At 40.9% G+C, this 23,908-nt stretch overlaps 1 protein-coding gene across 1 annotated transcript; it reads left to right on the forward strand.

The window, feature by feature from the left end:
* Positions 1–210: 210 nt before the first annotated feature.
* Positions 211–11,794, forward strand: REDIC1 (regulator of DNA class I crossover intermediates 1). Its single transcript, XM_062491565.1, has 11 exons — positions 211–328; positions 1,624–1,756; positions 2,277–2,343; positions 2,795–2,995; positions 4,931–5,037; positions 7,557–8,089; positions 8,341–8,413; positions 9,084–9,144; positions 9,700–9,766; positions 10,488–10,570; positions 11,162–11,794. Exons 1-11 carry the CDS (start codon positions 226–228, stop codon positions 11,792–11,794), a joined length of 2,061 nt encoding a protein of 686 aa, XP_062347549.1. The 5' UTR covers positions 211–225.
* Positions 11,795–23,908: the final 12,114 nt, after the last annotated feature.

Below are 23,908 nucleotides of genomic sequence, written 5' to 3' on the forward strand. Positions count from 1 at the left end.
ACATTTGCATTATTTTTTCAAGGCAATAAAAATAAAGAGAAAACAGGGCATATGAATTCAGATATACTTAACCATGTGCTTTTATATTAGGAACAGTTTGCTAAGTCTTGCTTGCCAATTTCAAAAAGAATTACTGGTAATGTGTTGTTGAAGCTTCTATCAAAAACTTATTCTGTCCTTTAAAAAATTAAGGAATACTTTGAAAGAAAGAAACTTAAGTCAAAAATGAAACTCCTGGAAGTATCATCTCCTAGAAGTTCAGCAGTCAGTTTGGATCTTCTTAATCTTTATGTGGTTAACCAAATATCAACCAAAAAGGACAACACTGGTGAGTTTTGGGCATTCTGACTTCTCAGAATTAGTTATTCTGAACTATTACTGCTGTTATTTTAGTTCTTGTTCTTCCATTTACAACAGAACCCTCGAGTAAGTGTTATTTTATTTTTAAAAATAAACTGTACGTAAATACAAAAAGTTATGACTGAATAAAAAGTCAGGGCATAAGAGTAATCAAAAAACCTTGGCTCCTGCCTACTTCACCTTTAAGGCTTTGTGCAGTGTCCTGGTTCCAGGCCATGCCAGGGTTAATTTTTGCAGTAGCCAGGACCCTGTGGTGATTCTACACCTCCTCACGTCATGCACAGGGGGCACAGGGGAAGGAGTCCCATCCAGTGGGGCAGCAGGAAGTGGGTGGCCAGGGAACGTTGTGCTCCCTGTGGTGAGCACCTGCCTGTGAATCATCACTCTGTTAATAATATCATTTCTTATTTCATTGCTGTCTCCAGTAAATTGTTCTTATCTCAACCCATGATCGTTACCTTTTGTGACTCCAATCCCCCTCTCCATCTTTCTGCAGAGTGACAGGGGGATGGAGAAGGAAAGGGAGAGGGAGGTGGAAAGGAGGGAGAAGGGAGAAGGAGAGAGCGGCACATGGTTTGAAGTGTTTCAGTGTGAACACTAAATTGGAGGATATCATTTCTAAACCACTACACACACTTATTACCTTCCCCATTCTATTAATTTATTTACACCACATCCATTTCTTTTCCTCTTTGCTGTTGAATTAATTCCCCATCCTCTTCCTTTTTCATAACTTTGGGGGCATTTGGAATAGTCTTGTCAGTTCTACCCAGATTACCTTTCTTAAAATCCATTATTAAACTTCTGGAGAAACATCACGAAAACTTGAGTCCTAGCTCTTTAAATGTAGATGTGGTACTTAAGGATATGGTTTGATGGTGGACTTGGCAGTGCTGGTTTAATGGTTTAATTCAATGATCTTAAAAGTCTTCTTCAACCTTAATGATTCTATGATTCTTGTCATCTGTGACATATTCATAAACCAGATTATGGAACATTTTTTGTCCCATACACAAAAGAGTAGAAGATGAGTGAGGAAGGCAACAGAGCCTGTACACACACAGTGGCTGACTAAATAATTTTATACTATCGTGCCATTTAGAACAGAGTTTTTATGTTGCTAGTAGCAAAGAAAGAAACAAGCAAATATGACTTTAAGTGGATTAAGAAATCTGAAACAGTAAGTTTTGTACTCTAATGAAAATTCAGAAACCTCATAACTTCCCCCAAGCCCAGCACTGACATAACATACATTCATTGCAGAGAACATGAGGAAACCAGTCCACATTGATATCACTGAAGATGAAAAGAAACCTATCAGAAGACATAACTTAGAGCTTCCCACGTCACCCCTACGTACACAACATAAGTCATACTTAGATGATCTTCAGAGCAGGTACTTGATAAAATAGGCAATAGTTAGGCAGCAGTGAGGTTCTGGGAGAGATATTTCATGATAGTCTTAACATTTGGGGTATTAAGAGCACATAAAAATACCATTGCAAACAGGGAAGTTTCACAACCAATCCTGTCAATCCAGTGATACTTGTACTGTGAGAGAGTAGTTCATAAATTCTGAATAAAAAAACTGCACATGAAGCTGACAGATTTTTTTTTTTTAAAGATAATGTGTCTTTTAAAAAGGTAATATATGTACCTCATGTCAGGTGCATACACTAAGTTCATCTCAAGGAGCAGGTTATTCAAACAGCATTACCCACTTACACTGTTTGCCCATCCAGATTTGGACACCTTAAAGTGACCAGCTCACAGACAGGCTGCTCATAATTGCCTAAGACTCAGGGTGTTTTAAGATGTGTGGAAAAATATGCCTATGTTATTTTGAAATTAATGCTCAGAATATTTTAATCTTTTGGACCTTGTGTTTCTTAGGCTTTTTTTATTCATTTTACAAGGTTACAAAAGCAAGTTTTGGACAGCAGGAGACAGCATCTCTCAGAAAAAGTAAAACACCAGCAAAATGTAAGTTTATTGTTCTTATGATATAAGACTAAAAATGTTCAGTAATTACTGTATTTTTAAATTATTTTTCAGAGTAGCCAAATCTCATGGATACTAAAGCACATGAAGTCTTTTTTCTCTTTAAGACTATAGTGATAACTTAATTTCCTGCTACTGCCTACATAATTCTTGAAAAAAAAAGCTAAGAATGTGTTTATATCCATCTCTCCTCAGGATAGCATTTGTTGTGTGTGCTTCAGATTAAGTAGGTACTTATATGTTTCTCTGAAATAAACCCTTATTGCCTTAAGTTTTTCATAAAAAGCCATACCAGAATATAGAAATTTTCTCTTCTTTGTGGTTTATGTGCAGAGACGTAAAAGATATGGAATGGCATGATTACTTTGAACTTTATGCTTAAATCAAAACAGTTTTAGATAAATAAAATATCTCTTTGTTATGTTTTGTCTAGCCGTCACAAGTAATGGAATTAGGCTATGTTGATTCTAGTATGGAAAATGAAGACAACATGGCAAGAGTTTTTAGTGCTTGTCCGTTGTCCTCCTCTGGTTTTCAGTTCTCTAACCGTACACAGCTTTCAGAAGAAAATTTCAACACAAAACTAATGGGCAACACTTGGGAACAGACCTATGAAAAGAAACTGCCAAACCAGGTTTGGTTAATATTTTATTTCCATGGAATTATTTTAAACTAGCTCTCATTTATTTGGTCTGTAAAACTAGTGTAATGATGACAGTAATTATGACTGATCAACATTTTTTGCAGGCTGGTGGCAAGGAATATTCTGTATATACAAATATATTTTATTGGTCTGAAAGAAGGGCAACTTGAGCTTTTGTTCACTGAGCTCTCAGTATTGCTGATATCTGCAGAGAGAGAATTAGTCACATACTGGTGGCTTTCTTTTGTTTCTGGCTTGTAAATTTGATTAAAGGAAACCGAAATATATTATAGCTTGAAATACAGCTTTCTTAAACATACAGTTAGTGTAACTGGGTTTTGCATAATGCCAGGTGGTCCCATGACCTAATATTTTATCTTTTAATGTCACCGTGAGTAACACAGTTCTTACAGTATTCTCAGTGCTCTGCTGTTTAACTCTACTTCTAGGAAACAGTTGGAAGTTACTTGTTCTGAAGCATATTACTATTTTTTCTTTTTGTTAACTTTGTGGTTCTTGAAAGAATCATCCTTAGAAAAGTGATAGCAAATATAATATACTTTATCTTTAGTAAATGTATTATTCATTGGAAATAATAAAACAAATTCTATGTGTTTCACCAATGGTATTCTGAAGTCTTGAGGTAAGTGGGGAAGAAATGCTCCAGGAGTTTCAGAAGGGGAGATGATGGGTTGTTCAGGGAATGAGTAAGCCAAAACCCACAGGAAGCTGACCTGAAGAATAAAGAAGCCCAAGAAATATGTTTTCAAAACACAAGGACAATCCACCTCTATGTGCAAGAGAATGATTAGATTCTGGAGGTCAGTTTGGCTGAATCAGGGAAATCCTGACTGAGGTCAAATGCAAAGAGGAAGTGTGCAGGGAGGGATGGGCAACCAGGAAGAAGACAGGAGCATCCCCTCAGCTTGGAGGGGTGGCATTAGGATGGGCAGAGCTGTAAATCACAATGGGTGAGAAGAACAGCAAGGAGGACTTCTGTAGGTGTGTCATCAAAGGGAGGAAACCAAGGAAAATGCTGTTCACTGCTAAATAGAGTTGAGGCCTACTGACAAAGGACATGGAAAAGCCTGAGGTACTCATAAACTACTTTGCTTCAAGTGTTTCAGACAAGATCTGCTCTCTGGCTCATCTTAAAATGCAGTCAGGAATTGGGTGGAGCTGTATGAAACGGTAGGGAAGGAACAAGTTAGAGAATCCATTGTAACCTGGACATATAGAAATATGTGAGACTGGACAGAGTCCAACCAAGTATATTCAAGGTGTTGGATGACACCACTGCAAGGCAGATATTTATCACCCTTGTAAGGCTGTTGTGATCAGAGAAGCTTCCCAGTGAGAAGAAATACACAAGTGCTATGTCCATCTGCAAAAATGTAAGCATGATCTGGGGGAGCATCATCTCACCTCTGTCCCTGGAGGGATTAAAGAGCTAAGTGCCCAGAGGTAATTCCAAGATACATGAGAAACAAGAGGGTGTCTGCAAACAGTCTTTAGATTTTCCAAGGTCATACTCTGCCTGGTGGAACCAATTGCCTTCTGTGATAGAATTAGTAGCTCTAGGAATTAGAGAGAACAGCAGACATTATTTACCTTGACTTTAGGAAGGTCTCTGATGAAGTTTCCCATGGGATTCTAGTAGCCAAAATGGGCAGCTATGAACCAGATGAATGGACAATAAGATGAGGAAAAAAACCTGTTACTATCATGCTCAAAGTAGTTATGTGTTGGCTAAAGTTTGTTTGGAACATGTTGGGCTGTAAGGAGGTTTGTGCTTCTGCTGCAAAGATGTAGAGAAATAAAAGTAGTGGGAAAATATATATATTGTTTGCAAACCCAAGCTGAAAGTTTTTAAGACTGTAACAATTATGGATATTCACAATTTGACAGCTTCTACTGTTTTCTTAGCCAGGAAACAGTTTTGATCAAGAGCCTTGGAATACAAAACCTCCAAGCCAGTGTATTTTCAGGAAGTCTGATACAATGCGTCAGGAACTGTTCAAGCCATTTGATAGGTAGGCAGTCATTTTACATTAATGAGGAAAACAACAGTCAAGTTTAATTAAGAAAAATACTAAAATAATCTGAACCTTATTGCTACTTGTTTTTTTCACTAACTGTTTTTCAAATAGAAATTGAAATCAAATGGGAATACTAAACATAGAAAGCTATTTAAATTTGCTGAAAGGCAGCAAAATCTGAATTTTGGGTAGGCACTTGGAACAATGATCTATTTTTTGCAAAGTCACAGACATGATAGTGTTGTTGAATTCACCTTGAATGATAGTACAGATTTACTAAGAGGCCACAAGGAGGGGGAAGCTGCCCCAGGAGTTATTAGTTCTGGGCACTGTTGCAAGTGCTTTTCTGATGATCTTGATGCAATAGCAATTGAGCATCTGCACCTACATTATTTATATTAGGGATTCCAGGAACAAAGCATTTTCTTTCCTTCTCTTTCATATGTGATCCTACTATAGCTTTCTTTCTTTCTTCCCTATAACTGATTCAGTAATACCCCTATGAGAATATATGCTTTGTTTTTTAAAAAATGTATAGAAATCAAGAATATTTTTCTTTTTGTATGTGCTGATTAAAAATCTTTCAAATCACAGATGGTTTAAGGCCAGGCTCATTTGTGCTGAACATTTTATTTCATTTTCTTTCCAGAGGCTCTCCCTTGGACCTAGAGGTCTTACATAGCTAATCTTGACTTACTCCTTCTATTCTATAAGCCTGACATTTGATTGAAAGTTCCTGGATAGAGACATAAAAAGGTCATACAGTATTTTGCTGTTCCTGAAATGCTTGCAGCCTGTTTGCTTGGAGATTCAAGTGACCCACAATCTCATTGGCCAAATAATAACTAAACACATCAGCCACCTTAACTTCCACTCTTCTTGTAGCTTCTCCTGGCTTTCTCGAGCAAAACCTAAAACGAGCATAGCATTCATCTTGCTGTATGTCTGAGTGAATTCCCAATTAATATATTTACACTGAGCCCTATATAACCTTATCCAATCTACATCTCTCATTTCTCCACCATCTATCAGGTCTGTACTCACCTGCTTATGTCACAACTTCTCATCTCCTACCCATTAATGGCTCACTAACAACATCTTTCCAACTGCTCTTCAACTCAATTTCTTTGTATTGTCCTCATTTTGTTTTTGTCCATTGTAGCCATAAATTCTTACACCTGAAGACATCACAATTCTTCTGTGAAGGGAGTTTCCTTCACTGTGAAAAGTAGAATTTAAATTTACACACCTGTTTAACGTAACATATGATGTAATCAATGTGCCTAATTCTGAGAGCCGTGCACCTCAAGGTTATTAAATATTAATTAAAAGCTTTCATGTCATATTTCCTCATCTACTCTTAAATTTTACTCTGTGCTACAAAATATTCAAGTGGAGTTGAGAAAGACCCTCTGAATTGCTTCACAAAATGGTTTTGCCCTCCACATGTAGATCTATCCAAGTATCTTCAGGAATAAACTCTAGTGTGTTTAGCCTTCTAAAATTGTCCTGATGAGTTTCTGTAACTAGAGGAAACTAGTTTCTCATTTAAGTTCCATAGGCTCTTTCTCCAGTTCCAAGTATTTGCTGATCAAAACACCACAGGCATTTTCTCCAGTAGGAGTTTTTTTCTGTAGAACATTTCAGTTTTCAAGTTCTATTGATAGCCTTGCTCAGAACATTTTAAAGAAAGGGCTCAAGGGCTCTCTTTTTTTTTTTTTTTTTTTTTTTGAATGGTGTTTTTTGCCAAATCTCTATCCTTCAGAAGACTTTCTGAAAGGTCAGTCAGCAGATTCAGCCTGGAAACAAAACATTGAAAATCTTAGATTAAGAGCCAAGTAAGTGAAAGCATGATAGCTTTCATGTTCATGATGTTCACATGATAAAATCAAAGCTACTACTCTCAGAAGTGGAGTAGGGAAATAGGGGAATAACAAAATGTCTGACTGGCCTCCTGACACTGGAACAGAAAAATTCTATGCTGAATCAGGATTACTGATTTCAAGTACAAATTAAAGTCACTTGTCATGGTCTTTCACTATGGAAGGGAAAGAAGAAATACACTCTTAAGCAAACTTTAATGAATGGAAGAAACTATCTTCCTTTTTATTTATTTTCCCCCCTTTTCTTTTCCTCCCCGAAGTGGCTGCCTTTGGTCAGCTGGTGGAGCAGCAGTGACATACTGTGGCTGATTTTATAAAGCACAGCACCCTGTCCAGAAGGATGTGCTTCATGGCTTTGTATATTTGGAGACATTAAGAAATACAACCCCTTTTAAATCAATCTTACTATAAAGTAGATATAAAACATAATAAAATACACACTTTTTCAATTGAAATACTGTATACTTAGGACAAAATCATGTGCAATGAGCAGTGAAGATTTTTGAGATATTTATAATCAAATTATCATAAAGTGTTGTGTTAACTGACAGTATTTTGTTTATTTGTGTACTCAGCAAATTTATTTTTTTTTTTCTTTTCTACCCGATACACCTCACTGCCTACCCCCAGGCCAGACCACATGAATTCTGCCAGGAAAAATCCAGTGATAATAGCCAGTAATGAATCAGGAAGTTGTGAAGGAATAAAAGAGACAATATTTGATGTTGTGAAAGAAAATGCAGAACTGAAAGGTCCCCAAGATGGAAGTGGTTGTTCCTTTCTGGCACTATTCGAAGATGAGAGTCAACCAGTCCATAAGGATCCTTCTACAAAGCATTTTAATCCTTTTTCTAACCAAAGCAATACTGACATTTTTGTCACTGTTCCTGATGTTAGAAATCAAATTACCAACAGAAATTATTCTTATGACATTAGAAGGGTTTATCCTGCAATCAATACAAAAGAAAATTCCGTAGACAGACACCTTGAAGGCGTTTTCACAGCTCCAGAACGGGTTTTCCTTAAAAGTAACAATGTGTTAAGTACAAGCTACAAGGAAACCAGTGGACTTCATAAAACCCACCTGCAGAACTGTCATGAGGGACAGCAATACTTCATACCCTGTGAAAAGAAAGAAAAAAGAGAAAACTTTGAAAAAAATGGTGTGTGTCATATTTTAAGGACATATATTCTGAGTTTTATTCTCCTTTTAATGACATATGTTCTTATAACCAGAGATGTATCTGCCCTGACTGAAAACATCATGAATCTTCAGAATGCAGTCACATAAGTTTAAATCCAACTATTTAAATTATTTTTAAAACTTGAAAGAAACTTTTATATGCAAATTGTGTTTATTCTATTGCATTTCAAAATCTAATTTCAAAGGTTTACCTTTTTTTGTAATTTTTAGGGATATTTGCTTATCACTATGATCAGCAGAATAGCTTAAAGGAGAATGTGCAGAATTATTCAAGAAAAAAAAGGTGAGTGTCATGGAAATTACCATGGAAATTATTAACCAGTGGTAACTGCAGAGACCTTGCTGCGTTGGAGAAATCCTGCTTTAAAGCACAGGAAGGCAAAATTCTACACAGCATTACTGAGGACTCGGGTTTTCTCATGAAGATAGCATTTACAATTTGAGTAAATTTATGCACAGGTAAGCCCATTATGCCTCTGTGTATCTGCCCATAACAAGTACACAGAAATACTTCTTCATGGCACAGTTTGTAGTTCCTGAAGTTAAGCTGTTGGTCTGAGTTGTCCTCTAAAATACTCTGTCTCATTCCACTGGCTACAAAGCCAGTAAATGTATTCCTTGGGCTATGTGGGTGCTCTGTGTTTTACTAAAGACTTGTTTTTCAAAGACTGATACATAGCACCTTTCATTTTACAAAACAGCTCTATCTTCTGTCATTGCTTCAATTCTATTTTGCTTTTCAACAGACATGAAGTGTATTAAAAACATATTCTTGGTGTTAAATATCAGGTTCAGAGATAAGTCCAGTGATCTCAGTAGTGGGAAGCATTTAATGGTTACTGGAGACAAAATAAAAATTGAAAAGTCACCACTAAGGACTTTAACTCAGAAAGAAAATAAAAATACTGAGGGAAAAATCACTTACCAGGGAACTTCATGTTTGCATTCCTCAGTGATGACAAGTACGTGAAAGAAACAGCTTGGAATCAGAACCATCTCTTTGTATTTCAAGAGGTAACTTTCAAAAAGATGTATTTTTTTGTCAATCCCCCTGTTTGCATGATTCGTTTGAACTGGAGAAGGATTGTCCACAACAGTTAGAAACTGAATATAGCTTCACTGAATTAACTACCATGGAAGCCTCTTTTCCATCATGGTTTATATAAGGAATTCAGAAAGAACTGCTGCTAGTGACATGGTTCAGATTGACAGCCCTTTTAGGTCCACAGTTCACATGGTTTCATTCACACCTTAGCTGATCCCTGAAAGACATTAAGTTACCCATCAGCACTTAGGATCAGGTTCTGCAGGCAATGCCCAGACATTATATGCAGGATGCTTCAGTATTATAAAGGAGCCTTGTGCCAGTATATATATGTAAAATATTTCAGATGTCTTACCTGTAGAAGCCACATATGGTACTACTCAGGGGTAAAAATACCTCTTAAAATAGTTTGTGGTACAGTGCAGTAGCTCCTTTATCTAATAGAGAAACAAAATATTCCTCTCTTAACTGGAGATTCTGATCCAGCTGAAACCTCACTATTAATACCTTATTATTTTTAACAGTTCACAGCAGCACATGAGAAGGGGTACAAGTTTGGAATGAGTTCATATCTTCATGAGATGGAAATGGGTTTGTACTGTTTATACATTATCACTTAAAATTTTTTTCTCTACATGTGAAACTGAAACAGTTACTTTTAAAGCCAGGGAGAATGATCTTTTTAGGATGTTAACTTTGATGAGGGCTTGTATTTCTGATTCACACAGCACTGTAAAAAGACAACTAGCATTACCAGGTAACTAAGAATTAGCTGTGTTTGCTTTTCCTTGAAGAGATATTCTCTTCCACTGGAGTATATGCTGTCACTCCACATGTGGACAGAAGGATGGGAGTAAACTGGGCAATCCTACATCCTTCCTACTCCCTCAGTAACTGTAGGGTCAGCTGTTCTGGCTGCATTTCAGAGCAGAAGATCTCTCGGGGGCCTCCAAGAGAGAAATATGTAACTTGTATGGCAGCCAGTGTGCACATGGAGTCTGCTGTGGTCTCTCACAGGCTGTGACTCCTCCTTTTGGGTAGCACAGTTCTGCTGCTGATTAAGAGCACAGCTGAGGCTTTGGGGGTTCCATATCACAAATTCTGTTAAGATGTGTTGACATGAGAAGAACTGGCTATTCCTAAGATCTAAACTGACCTTGCTAACATTTTGTTCTTTAAACAAAGTAAACAAAGTATCTTAAAACTGCATCAGAAATAGCAATGTTTAGTTCTACATGCTGTACTTGAGAGTTGGATCTTTGGGGAGTGCTTGGTGAGTAACCTTTCTTTCTTTTTCATCTAATTATTCAAGATGTGGAATCACCACTCAGCAGCCATTCTCACAGCTGCTCTCCAAGGCAGACTGAGAGCTATTTGAGCTCTAGTTCTGACACAGTGAGTAAACCCTTGTGGGCTGGGCAGGGCTTTATTTGAATTATATCTCTATGCCTGAGTGCACCTAAGGGTGGATGTAGCTGGAATCTCATTTTGTTTTATATGAGAAAAATACATACTTCATGTATGATGAGGACAAAAAATTATTAGCTGCAAATTTTCCTAAGTAGTTTTACAGACATGTGGTCTGTTCTCTTGATAATGACTAGCCCTGTGGAATTACAGTGGCATGGCTGTGGAAAGATGCTAAGCAATATTCTATGCTCTTCCTGTACGTATAGCTGCCTTACATTACATACCTGTAAAGCAGAATGATTTGACACACTGTGTTTTCAGTCATTCTTGAACACAAAATGCCATGGTTTGAGAGTATAAATTGCATGTGAGAGTGAAGGCCTGCCTTGGCCACCTTCTCCTCACCAAGAGCCAGAAGTACATCCTTGGAGAAGGAACAAAACGACCTGCAAACAACCAAAAGCCGACAGTTCTGGCCTTTTTGTCTCTTTCACTTAGTTATTCGCAAGTCATTACTCTAGTCCTTAGTTACTGAACTATTCGAACAGTTACAATTGCACAGTTCTGTTTAAACAGTCTGAAGAAGAAGACACAGCCAAAACGAAGGAATGTCTGAACAAAGAGTCCTTGAAGACACACGATGCCAACCCGTTCTCAGCCTCAGCAAGCAGAGGGGCCCCCAAGAGCTCTTGCACTCAAAGTGTGGGTATACATTCCAGCAATTTTTTGGCTAGAGAAGAAGCAAAAGATCTTCAGGAGAAAGACTCTAATTTTTGTGCCGCAGAGGAAGAAAATAAAGCCCAGAGAGCTCTGTCTCAGGGCCCATCACACCGCGCCCTTAAGAGGGAGCATGTCACTCGCAGCAGCACCAAGTGCGATGTTTGGTCGCAGACCGAGTGCTCTGCGATAGAAGTAGAGAAGGTGGATGTGGGCACCCAGTGTGGCGCCTTGAGGGTGTGCAGCTGTGGGGGATCCCTCCCCGCTGCCCGCTGCCCTGCTGGCCAGCCCGCAGCTGCTCCTCCCAGCGCTGCCGGCACCGCCGGAGAGCACGGGCGGCCAGAGCAGGAGGTGCCGCAGCCCGCGGGCACCGCCAGAGCGGCCGGGACACACGCCTTCTCTTCTGAGGCCGAGTACCTGAGTGTGGCTGGCAGGAGGACTCTCGAAGTGCTGAGCTACATTGATAAAATGAAGGAGAGAGATAAGCAGTGATCAGCTATAATGGCATGTAAGGAACACAATAGTTTTGTCCTGTTAGTGTATTTCATTCAGTTGGCATATTCTGACTTTTCCAGTGTGGTTAGGCAAAATATATTTTTACTGTTTGTTTGCTTTAACTATCAGTAATTATGGATTTCTGTCTACCTACTGCTATCTCAAAGTATGGGTTTCTGTAGTTATCCGACTACTAACAAAGGATTTTACAATAACCTAGTGAACGCAAACATTGGAATTATATTAGTTTCCTCACCATATATCCATAGGACTCTGTAGTATGGAATTGACTGACTGTTTCTTTTAAGGTAATGGGAAGGTGTTGTTCTACTTCAAAACATATTTAGTGTGGCTCTGAGTTCAGAGTCACTGTCTGATTCTTACCCATTTTAACAGAAAAACTTGCCCTTGACATGTGTTCATACTAAACACAAAAATGGAAAGCAACAGAAAATGTACATCTGCACACATAGAATAGAATGTAATTTAAAAAGAGCTAATTTATTAAATTTTTTAAATGCTCAATTTTCCTTCCACAGCAGATCCATCCATTAATTTTCTGGTTGTTAATCTAAAAAACCTTTCATGTGTTTTTGTATTTTGCCTGCGAGTTGAAAATCTGAACTGTCTGCCTCTTCATTTCAGTACTTGTGAGAAGCTACAAATCAGAACAAATAAAAGTTTCTGATAATACTGCTTCTAGGTTATATTATTGCCTTCTAAAAAGTTCCTGGTAAAGGTGTCAGGGAGACTTAGTGTTACTAACATCTAATTACAGATCCTTCACTTCTATATAGATATCTCTCTATCTTAAGTATGTGTGTGTATGTGTACATATACATATAAAAACCTGTGTGTGTGTGTATATATACACATACCATTGTACATATATGAATGCCTGTGTTGGCATTAGCCAGCTGGCTGCATGCAGGGTTCCTCTTCCTCACAAACTGAGCCTGGGTAAAAGCTACACTGGAGACTTCCTTGAACAGAATTCCATCAGGAATAAGGTTTTTTTTCTATGTTTTGTATAAGGGGTGAGTGTCACCCAGCCTGGATGACACTCATCCCTGTTCTTTGTCTCTGTTCTTATCATCAAACTAGTGGCTGTTTTTCCTGCTGCATTTAATTTTTGAAGCTAAGAGCCATTTTTAAAAGAAGGTCTACATTGCTGAAAAGTTTGCAGGTTTTTGGCTGTGCTGTTTTTAAAAATAGCAGCTCAGAAATTTCAGTGGACTTTTCTGTACATGGAAGAAAGTAGCACTGTCTTTTGTATGTCTAAATTGCATACATAGGAAGTGGTTTGCAGAGCCAGACTTCTGAACCGTGTGACTATCACTTAGCCAATTCACTGCCCACTTCCTAAGGCTTGACAGAAGCACATTTTCTTTTTTAGGTTGCCTCAATTTATTGTCAAAGCAAACTTCCTAGTAATTTTTTTAAGCTGCAATATTCATCTTCTTCACAGGAAGAAGATGTAATTTATTTGAATAACAGCTATGATTTTCTGAAAGCTCAGCTGTTACCAGCAGTTTCTAAAGCATAATTTTTCACTCAGTATGACAAAGTCAATTTCGATTGTGCCACACCAGCAGTGGCCCATGCTGGCTTGGATGTTGCTTTCCCCACAGTCCCTCACACCTGGCGTGTCCCTGCCAGTCCTTGCAGTGGTGTGTGTCAGCTCCCCAACTTTCCCCACAGCTGATGTGTCCCCAAGGCACTTGGCCTGCCAGCCTGCAATACACTGTGGCAGAGGCCAGAGAGTGGCACATTACAGCTGAAAGCTCCAGCACTCTATGTTTGAGACTGAAGGGGTTTTATTTCCCCAGCACATGTAAAATTGCCTCATGGCCAAAGAGTTATTTGGTCTCTGGGTTAGAGAGGTGCTGGTGACCCAAAGAGAGATGAACTGCCATTAACTTGCAGTGGAAGTTCTGCTCCTGATTTCTCTGCTGGTGGCATTGTTGCTGGGAGTTTTAAACCATGGTTAGTTTTACACTGAAGGGAGCTACCCACATTCAGGCAGGTACTCCAGATCTGCAGAGCTGTCCTCTGAGCAGATATATTCCCAGTCTGTGCCTATGAACCTATGGGACAAAGAATGCAGGTCAGAATGCAGGTGGGAAAAGAGGGACGGCTGCACCATATGGATATGTGTGTGTGGGGTTTCAAATGCTTTTTGTTAAGTTATTGCTCATATTTATCATCGTTTAAAGCCTCTCAGTGGGTGTCACTTACTTTCACTTCAGCCACCGACATAGAAGCTCTCACAATCTGTCCAGTTCCAGCCAGGTTTCAGCCTGGACTGCACTGAAATTCCACTGCTCAGTGCCAGAAACTCACCCTCTGACTGGCTGTAAGAGCTGCATACATATCTCTAATGCAATAATTCACCACTTGGAATATCAATCACTGTAGATAATAATGTTTAAAAGCCTTAGGATGAGAGTATATAAATTCAAATTACATTCCCATTTTTACCTGTAATTGCAAAGCAATCAGAAGGAAGAAAACTATCTTTGTAGTGGTTTGTGTGCTGGCATTGATGGCAAATAAGGCTGTGTGCTCTTTTTAGCCACTTGAGAAACATTTTAAAGAATTTACATTACTATTGCTGCATTAAAAGAGACTCATGCTTTCTCCCTAGCTCAGCACCAGTCTGCCCCTCTGCTCAGGTGCTTTCTTTACCCTGATTTTTTTGTGACTTCAGAGAAGAGCTGAGTTTGGTTTAATAGGAAGTAGTAACCTCAAACTGTGCTTTCTTCAGCTGATAATTCAGCAGCTGATGCTATTAATCCATCAATATTTGTAGCCTGACATAATGACTGCCATCTCACTCACTGCATTCAGGCACCACCAGCTTTCTCTGAGGCAACAGCTTAGGTAGAGGCACTCCTTTTTCATCCATGTCATTCTTCCTGGTACCATGCTGAGCCTCCAGGTAGGCCATGGAAATACACGTTTTTAACTGTTTGGCAAGCATCAATTATAAGTAGAGGGTTTTTTGGGAAAAGGACAGAAGGGTGCCTGTAATTAACCAAAAAACAGAAACATTTGTTTATCAGTGGCAGTCAAATGTTTCTAAACACAGATTGAAAGACTGTCACTGAAAATACTACCTTAGGTTTCAGTAAGAATCAGTTTTAATATGCTGCTTGTAACTTTATTTCCCTCTAAAATTAGCTCTAATTACAGTAACCCACAAGGTAAGGTTTTGTGGGCAAGCACAGAAAGAAGTTTGGTCATTAATGGGCAGTTTACTGCTGGATGTTCTGGCAAGAACCTCCACAAAATTCGTAGAAATTCTTATTCTATTTAAATGAAGGATTATCATTATAGGAAATGAGAGTCTAAAGTCTTCTTACAAGTAATTATTTCTCTGGTGGAAACTGTGAGTTGGCTTTTTAAGGGTTTTAGCAGGTAGCAGACTGAGGGAAGATGAGGTTTCCTGGAAAAAACATTTCCTGGAAAAAATATCTGCATCCAGTGCCTAATCTGTCCTCAAGAAAGACAATGACCTTTCAGAAACTCTTCTTCAGCCTCTTCTCCCTGACAGCCTCTGCTGGGTTAGGGGTGACAATCCCAGTCACCCAAATCAGAGCTTGCTTCTCCAGGGCTGGTGATGTGGAACTCCAGCCATGTCTCCTGACTCTCTGAGCTGAATACTGAACTTTTGCCCCCTCTCCAACCATACTGCAGTGATTCCACACCCTGATGGTGCTTGCTTCGGGTGTCACAGCCCTCTGGATGTGCAAGCCAAGAGAATGAGATCACAGTGAGCTCTCACACCAGCACACGGCTGCAGAGGGTGCTGATACACCAGCTCTTGGGATCTTGGGGATCTTGAGCCCAAGCACAGAGAGGTGGAGAGTGCATGAGTCAAGATAAGGCAGGAGGGTGAAAGAGGCCTGTTGAATTATTTAATGGAACTGAGAGAAAACATGTCCAAATCAACCATTTGTGCCCGTTTGCAGAGAGAGTGCTGTGATTTACTGCCAGTGTGTCATGCTCAGCACATGGGTGCTGGCCTGGCCCAAGGACCCAGAGCTGTGACTGATTATAGGACAAACCAATATGTCTTATTGCAGAAGATTTATTTAATTTCCTGGGCTGGAGTCATTATTGGGAAACAGGAGGTCTGTAAGAAGCTTTGCTCTTGAGAAGCTACACTCCATGTAAACAAATACATTTTTGGAGAACCCCAAACCAACTGAAGGTGGCAGGGATGTCCAAGCTTGCACAGTGCAAGCCCCACTCCTAGCAGGGCCAGCTGGAGTGGGGTACTTTGGGCCACGGCCAGCTGCTATCACCAGACACCCAGCCTGGGCTGGGGGAATGAGCCCTGCCAGGTAGGGGAGCACAGAGAAGCTGTGCCTGCTCACAGCAGCTGCTGCAGATGGAGGCAGCCACTGCCTGAGCTTCCTCCCTGGGCTGAGAGCAAGGCAGGGGCCTGGGGCTGGACAAAGGGGAGCTGTAGGTATATGGGGAGGGAAGCTGGCTGCTGCCCCACCCTGCTCCACTTCCTCAGAGCACAACTCCTGCCTCTCCTCACCAACATTTCTGTGCAGTAATGAAGAGCAGCAGTGTTTCACCCCAACACCAGCTCATCCCTGAGTGCACAGCCACAGAGCCTCCTCCAGCAGCCCTGTAGCCTTGGGCTGCACTAACTATGGGCACCCATCACTCTCCCACCAGGGACTGTGGGGGTCCCCATGCTCCCACTGTATCCCTGTGAATTCCACCAGCCACAAGGAAACTTGACATATAGAGAGAATACAAAAGCTATATCATCAGGTGCCAGGCTGGGGGTGGCAGTTAGCCTTCACCCAGCTTACAAAAACTTTGGTTTCTCTTGACTTTTTTCTCATCATTTTTATCGGTTGGGGACACCAGCCCCAGCTTAGTTCCAAAGCTGCACGGGGCATCTGCCAGTCCCTTAGACCCCTCAGCCAACCTACAGGTTATGGATACCTCAAATACCAGGGAGAGCACGGGAGAAGCCACACATGAGACTGACTGACTGCAGTCCCATCTTGTGACAATCCAGTAACAGGGCACACTGTCTGAACAGACATCTTGGACAATGAAGGACTCACTGGGAGCAGTCAGACAGTTTTGATGCCATCTCACCATGAATATATTAAAACCAGTACCAGTTTCATGGCAATGCTTATTCCAAGGCACCAGTTCCCAGTGGGGACCTGGCCACCTGCTGCAGGCCACAACTGCCACTTTAGGGATGGAGAAGTCATCTGGCACTTGCACAACAACACCTTTTGTGACTGCTAGCAGCCTCCCCTTTGAAACTACAGCTATGCTGAGTGACCCAGAGTGAAGGCTTCAGGCAGAAAATCTGCGTGTGGGATTTGGTGACAGCTGATGGGGACACGGGGTCTCACCAGCCTCAGCTGTGGAAATAGTTTTGAGAAGGAAAAGCTGCAGGGCTGGGAAGGCTGAAAATGCCACATGTTAAGGAGAAGGGCAGGATGTGCCAGCAGAGCAGGGCTTGGCTCACCCTGTTCTTGTGCCTCACCATGCACAAACCGGTGGATGCAGCTGGGAACAGAAAGCTGGCCATGGAAATTGAGACTAATTATCTCTATATATGTGGTTTTGATAGATTAGGCAATTAACAAAGTGTACTGCAGCACTCAAAAGGTGTAAAAAAATAATTAAAAATTGAAGACTAAGCCTATGAATCTGAGTCCTGGGGGAAAATACCCTACTTTTTAGAGAGAGATTTAGATCTTGAATCAGCTGCATCAGCCCACTGCTGCCTTCTGCCTTTGCCCCCCTCTACCCAGGACAGCTTGACACTGTCCCCTGACATCATGCAGTGGTGTGGCATGGACACTATGTCCCCACACTCATATTTCACAAACCATCCTCTATACCTTATGCCCTACTTCCTTCCCCCAGCCTCTGCTCAGGATCTGCTTTGTGTTTTTTCCTGCTCATGTTGCCGTGGCAACCTGATCCAGTCCCAATTCCACATACCACCTTGATTATGAAGTTTAGCTAATCCAGCCCTCTCTGCCCTCAAGCTGCTCACATATCTCAAACTGCCTTCCTGATGGACCCCCAAACTCTCATTGTTCCTTCAGGCATGGACCTTCCCCACCTCTCCAGCCCCCTTTCTCCACCTTTAATGGTACATAACTCTCTTCCCAATGGTGATGGACACGTGATTCACTGCTTTTGTGAAAGTGGGGGGCCTTTGTTTTCCCTTCCCACACCTGAGTCCCCTCAAGGGATGTGCTCCCTTGGCACCAGTGCACTGTAGCTTCCACGCTCCTTACACCCTCCATAACTCCTGCATCTTTGTAAGGATCTGTGTATTCTGATCTTCTGAAGATCATCCACAGAAAAGGGCTGGTTTGGAAGCCTTTCATTTCCCTCCCCCTTTCCACCTACAATAAAAGGCACCTAAATCCTCCCCCCAGCCCTCCCCGTGTGGTGCTGGTGTTAATGTGTTACAAGACTGTGGGTTGGTCATTTTGGATGTGCTCTTCTTTCTTCCTTCACAGAGTATATGTTACTGCTCCATGTATGACCCTCTGCTTTTCTGTCTGGCATTAAGGATTCTATCTGAGATAGATTTAATGGGATATCACAGCACCCAAAATCAAAGTGCACTAGCTAAGACGAAGTTTTCACAAACCAGAAAAATGTATGGATCCTTGTATCCTCCTGAAACCCAGATCCCAACAACTCCTGTAAGAGTATCCAACCAAATTAAACTTACATAGCCCTCCAGACTTTTTTCTGTCAAAATCAAGATGCAGAAAATATTCCTGACAGTTCTGCAGTTAACCCTCAAAAGGCAAAAGCTTTCCAAACTTCAGGTCTGTGCAGAGCTTCTCAGTCAGACACACACATGCAGGTACTGGGTAGGTAACACACACTAAACAAGTGAGTGAAAACCTGCCCTGGAGACCAGGTAACAAACAGCCCCAGGAAGAGACTGAAACTGCTGATGGCAAGCACGTGAGACTGGCTCCCATAGAGTTCAGCTGGTTGCTTGGTGAGCTGAATGTGTTAGACATCCATCAGAAGAAGAGTTGAGATGCCATTCATTTTGGGTCAGCTGGAAGTGAAACTGCAGTGGCTGAAGCCCCTGAGTGTGTTTGTGCAGGGAGCTCCGTGTGGGTGACGGGTGACTGGAGGGACACCAGCTCAGGGGACAATTGGCAGCAGGTCTCTTCAACCAGGCCAGAGCAACTCAGCAGATGACCACTGAGATTAGAGAAAAAGGACTTTTTTTTATAAGCTTACCTTTAAGTTCCCCGCTTACTTCCCACAAACTGTAGCAGCCTTGAAAGAAGCACTTTGTGCCTTGCACAAAGCAAATGCCACACAGCACTGTATGGGTGACTTTAGTTCAGATGGAGCAACACCCAGCCCTGATCCTGAAAATGCTCACAAAGATTTGGAGCAACTACTGTAACTGCCTGCAGTTCAGTTCTACAGAAGGGAGAATGCATTTGGCAAAAATCAATCCTTAAATAGTTGCTTTATAATAGTATCTGGAGCAGAGAGAAATGGCAGAAGGCAAAAAAACTGGAGTGTTTAACAGCAGAGCCACCAGATTTTCATTATCCCACAAAGAAGCCATGTAGTTTTGGTGACAAGTAACATGAACTGCAGTCACTCATCACTTTTATAAGCACTATCAGCCAGAAACCTAGAAACAGAATCTGTCAGTGCACAAAGATGAGCTGCCTTGCTCCCCTCTTGGAGATCCGCACTGCCACAGGTTCAGGATTGCCAAGCAGTCTCCCACTGCCAGCTTCTCCCCATTGGCTGTGATCTCTCTGCATCCTGGACCAAAAGGCTACAGCTCTGTCAGAGCCAGCTCTGGATCTCACCAGGATTCAGCTGTGGTACCTGCAGTGGGTGGATGTAACAGAACCATTTTCCATTTGTTCTCGTGGGTGTGATTCCTCTGTCACAATGGGGAGCACAGACAGGGCAACTCCAGCACAGCACAGTAATGGCCATATTGCTTTATTTTTTTTAGCCACTGAAGTGATTCCAGCAATTTTCTTAATAAAACACACAGAATTAGGACAGTTCCCCATTAGAAAACAGCAAACTCCTGCCTTTTTCCCAGATCACAATCAAATCTGACAGTGTAAATTGCTGTAAGGAAATCAGTCTGTTTGGGCAGAGACATTGCAAACCCATGGTGGGACATTTGGACAGTTGGCAGCTCTGCATAGCTGCATTCAGCTCTACAAACAAAACCTCCAGAAAGGAAGGGACACATCCCTGGTGTCACAGAGCCACTCTCTGATTTGAAAAACATAATATAAAGATAATATTCATAGATATTCTTACCCTTCCCTTATTCCAGGTTAGCCCATGGGCTACCTGAGCTCATTTTTCTGAGCAATGTGAAACTGCCACTCTAAAAAGTGACGCAAATACTAAAACAAATGAAACCTTGAGAAAAATTCTGTAAGTAAGTATCTCACCTTTTATTTTGTTCATTTACACTTCTGGCACTGACAATTCTTTGAAGATATTTATTTTTATGTAAAGACCAAACTTCATTAAAGCAATCATAAGTCAATTAAATAATTTTACATCACTTAAGTTTCAGAAAATGTACAACACTTTCATACATTATAGGCTTGACCGGTTGGAAATGGAAATGGCACATGTTTGACATGGTTAAGAAATTACTTGGACAACCCAGCAAATTGTTTTGCCAAAACCTGTTTTGCACCATGAATGGATGGTATGAATACCATAACCTGTGCCCAGGGATTCCAGTGTGCCTAATGGCATCATTATTCAGCGCTGAATTATTACTATCAACTTGGTCCCCAATAATGTCTCAAATATTCTACATGGCATTTGTCACACAAAGATCCGGTTGAGCATTTATCAGAGGAGTGAGATTCACAATGGAAAGCAGAGACGTGGCTCGTGCCACTTCCCAGCGATGTCCCGGACCAGCAGGACACTGAGCACATGGAGAATATCAAGCACATGAATAATCCTATCAGTTTCACAGGGACTGTTGGAACACTGGAAATCAAACAGATGTCAGGCATGCACTAGGCAGGGCCCGCAGTGTAACACAGCATCCCAGCACCATGAAACCATCTCAGTTCACACCTGCTGAGGATCCATGAAGTTTCTCCTGCAGAAGTCACGATGATGGTCATACATTCAGTCCTCTCCAAAGTCTGTGTAATGTTTAAGGCAGCAAGAGAAATTTGCCTTTATTTTAACACTTCAGAAACAGATGGTTCCTTTAGAAAGAGGTGGACAATATTCATAATTCATCAGTATGCTCCTTATTTATATAAATGTGATGAAAGACCAAAGCAAATTCTGACAGAATTTTTCTCAACAAAATCAAGGCGTGTAACTGAACTGGAGATGAAGCTTTAAAATTACATGTGCCAGATCATTCACATGTAACATACTGTCTAGGGACAATGTGAAAAAGCAGGGATTTAGATGAAGTCTGTATTTTTGAGGCCTGACTCTTGTCAAACTTCCCCTGGTATGAGTGAGCTCTGGTGAAGCCAATGAGTGAGCACCTCTGATGAGAGGTGTGAGTAAGGTTAAAAACATGCCACTGGTTCACACTAACAGGTCATTGTGGCTAAAGTATATTCTCATATACAGAACTCTGCAACACTATTAACACCCATTTACAAAACACTACAGTGATGGTTATTGGCACATAAAAAACTCCTTCTCTATATGAAAACATACACAAAATAGATAAGAACTGCCTTTTTTCCCCCCAGACTTTTAAAATCTATATATAGTTGCCTTTGAGGAATTTAACCCCCAGTATCACAAACAACAATATTTCTTTAACAATGTTCACCTAGAATTTTACTGTGCTGACATTTGTAACACTGCCACAATCTAGACCACTTGTGGATTATGCTTAACTGTACTGTACACAAGGTGATGAAGATTGATAGAAAACCACTAAGATTTTTGCACGAAAGTATGACTTGTTAAAATCAAGAGAACAATTGAGTCACTTTATAGGCAGCAGCTACATGTAAGCTGTAAATGTTACCCGCAATAAAAACACATTTTGCCATAAAGCACATATTGTGGCATTATCTGCTTCTGGCCTGGTACACAAAGCTTGATTTTCTTCCCAATTCAGAGGAATGGGTTTGGTTAGCTTGATTTTCTCAGAAAAAAGTGCACGCATATCTTATTCTTTAAAGTGCTTTGCAGAACCTCTCTTCTGCCTCGACCTCTATCCCAAGACCATTCTCTGCTGTAAAGATTCTGCCTCTTTTGTAGTAGTGATGTTCAGCCAACAAAGCCCCTTACACAAGTAAAATTTCAAGACAACCATGTTAGAAGAGCATCAACAAGAAGTAGAAAGCTGGGTAAAAAGTGGAGAAGTACAGGGTCTGTCTTTTCTTTGCCCACTGAATGCCTGTGGGACTGCACCCAATACTCCCACAGACTAAGACAAGACCCTTGCTCAGGGTCTGCGGCAGCCCCTGAAGGTCAAAACTTCTCCCCAGTGCTCAGCCCAAGTGACTGCGATAGGCAAAAGAGATTTCACCACGGAAAACGTACAAGCTTTGCCAACTCCACTGCCACATCCTCATCTCCACACAGGCAGGGGAGAGCAACACTAGAGTGCTTCTTCCCCAACAGCCCCTCCATTCCTGTCCAAAGAACCAAGCACATTCCCTTGCCCCATCATCCTCACCGCACAAGGGAGACAAACCAGAGACTGCTCCTGCTGGCTACAACACCCACTCTGCTGAAACTTGACTTTGTGCTGCTTTTGATGCATCATTTCCTTCTTCTCCCCTCCCAACCCTAACTCCTACGCGAGTGAAATGTGGCATTATCAACCCATGCAAAAATAAGTTAGTGTTGGAATAATGGTCCTTTGTGATCGACCCTTTCTTGCTCCACAGTTTCTGCCAGCATTGTCACTGCACCTCCCAAGGAAACGTCTACAAGAGTGGCTGATCCAAGGTGCCCACACAGCAATGCAACTCCAGCCCTCCAAATGACTCCTGGGCCTTGCTTTGACTGTATCTACCTTCAAAACAGGTTTGGTTCTCTTGTTAAAAGATTATTTTGATCAACAAAGTGACAAGGGGAAGAAAAAAGTGCCAAATTATCTCAAATTACTCAGCATGGTGAAAAAAAACTACTACATGCAAATTAACATGAATTAAATTTAGAAATATTAAAAATGCACCAGGACTTGTTTCATTTATAGCTGGTGTTAACTCACAACACCAAGAGTCGGTAGATAATTCAGAATTAAAATGTCTCAAATTATTTTGTTTAATCAGTATGCCCAACCCTCCCAGCAGTATTACTCTAGCACTCCTCATGCACAGAATACCTGAATTAAGTGTGCAGTCCTTGTGAAGAAACAATTTCACATCTTCTGCAAAAAGCTTTCAATAAAAGAATATTGTGCTTAGACACATTATTTATGCTACTTCATAAATGAAAATCTTGTAATAAGAAATTATTCACTATTTTTATTCCTCTATCTGGAATATTACTAAATCTACCTTTAGCAAAAGTCTCTTAAAACTTAAAATACTCATAAATATAAAAAATATTTGCAAAATAGAAACATATTTCTAATTTTCTTCATAAACTCTAAATGTTCACAGATTCTAAAAATAAAACCCTAACAGCATAAGATTAATTTGACGTATCTGATCTCATTTTTTAATACACATGATGCTTGGTACTATGTTCAGTGTTTGTAAGGTATGGAATGCTGTCTTGGTGTGAAGAAACCCTAAAAGGAAGACTTAAAACCCCGCTCTCCATAGGCACAGAACAGGACAGGACAATAAAGAAGCCAATGTATTTTGTACCCTCATGGCCAGTAGCAGTGAGGAATAAAATGCATGTTTCAATTGCTGTGCCTTATGAGAAAGGACAGGGGATACAAACCTTGAGAAAACCATTTTCAGTGAGACTGAACCTGTGTGAGAGAACCAGCCCAGTGCTGTACGCGACTGAGCGCCCCTTTGGGAAGGTCCGTGAAACAAGGCTGGCAGAGAGAGAGGTCTTCTGCTGCTAAAAAGCCCCAGCACTGCCTGCAAAACAGAAGAGGCTGCTGACCCTGTG

Source organism: Cinclus cinclus, chromosome 4 (assembly GCF_963662255.1).
Source record: "Cinclus cinclus chromosome 4, bCinCin1.1, whole genome shotgun sequence".
NCBI lineage: Eukaryota > Metazoa > Chordata > Aves > Passeriformes > Cinclidae > Cinclus > Cinclus cinclus.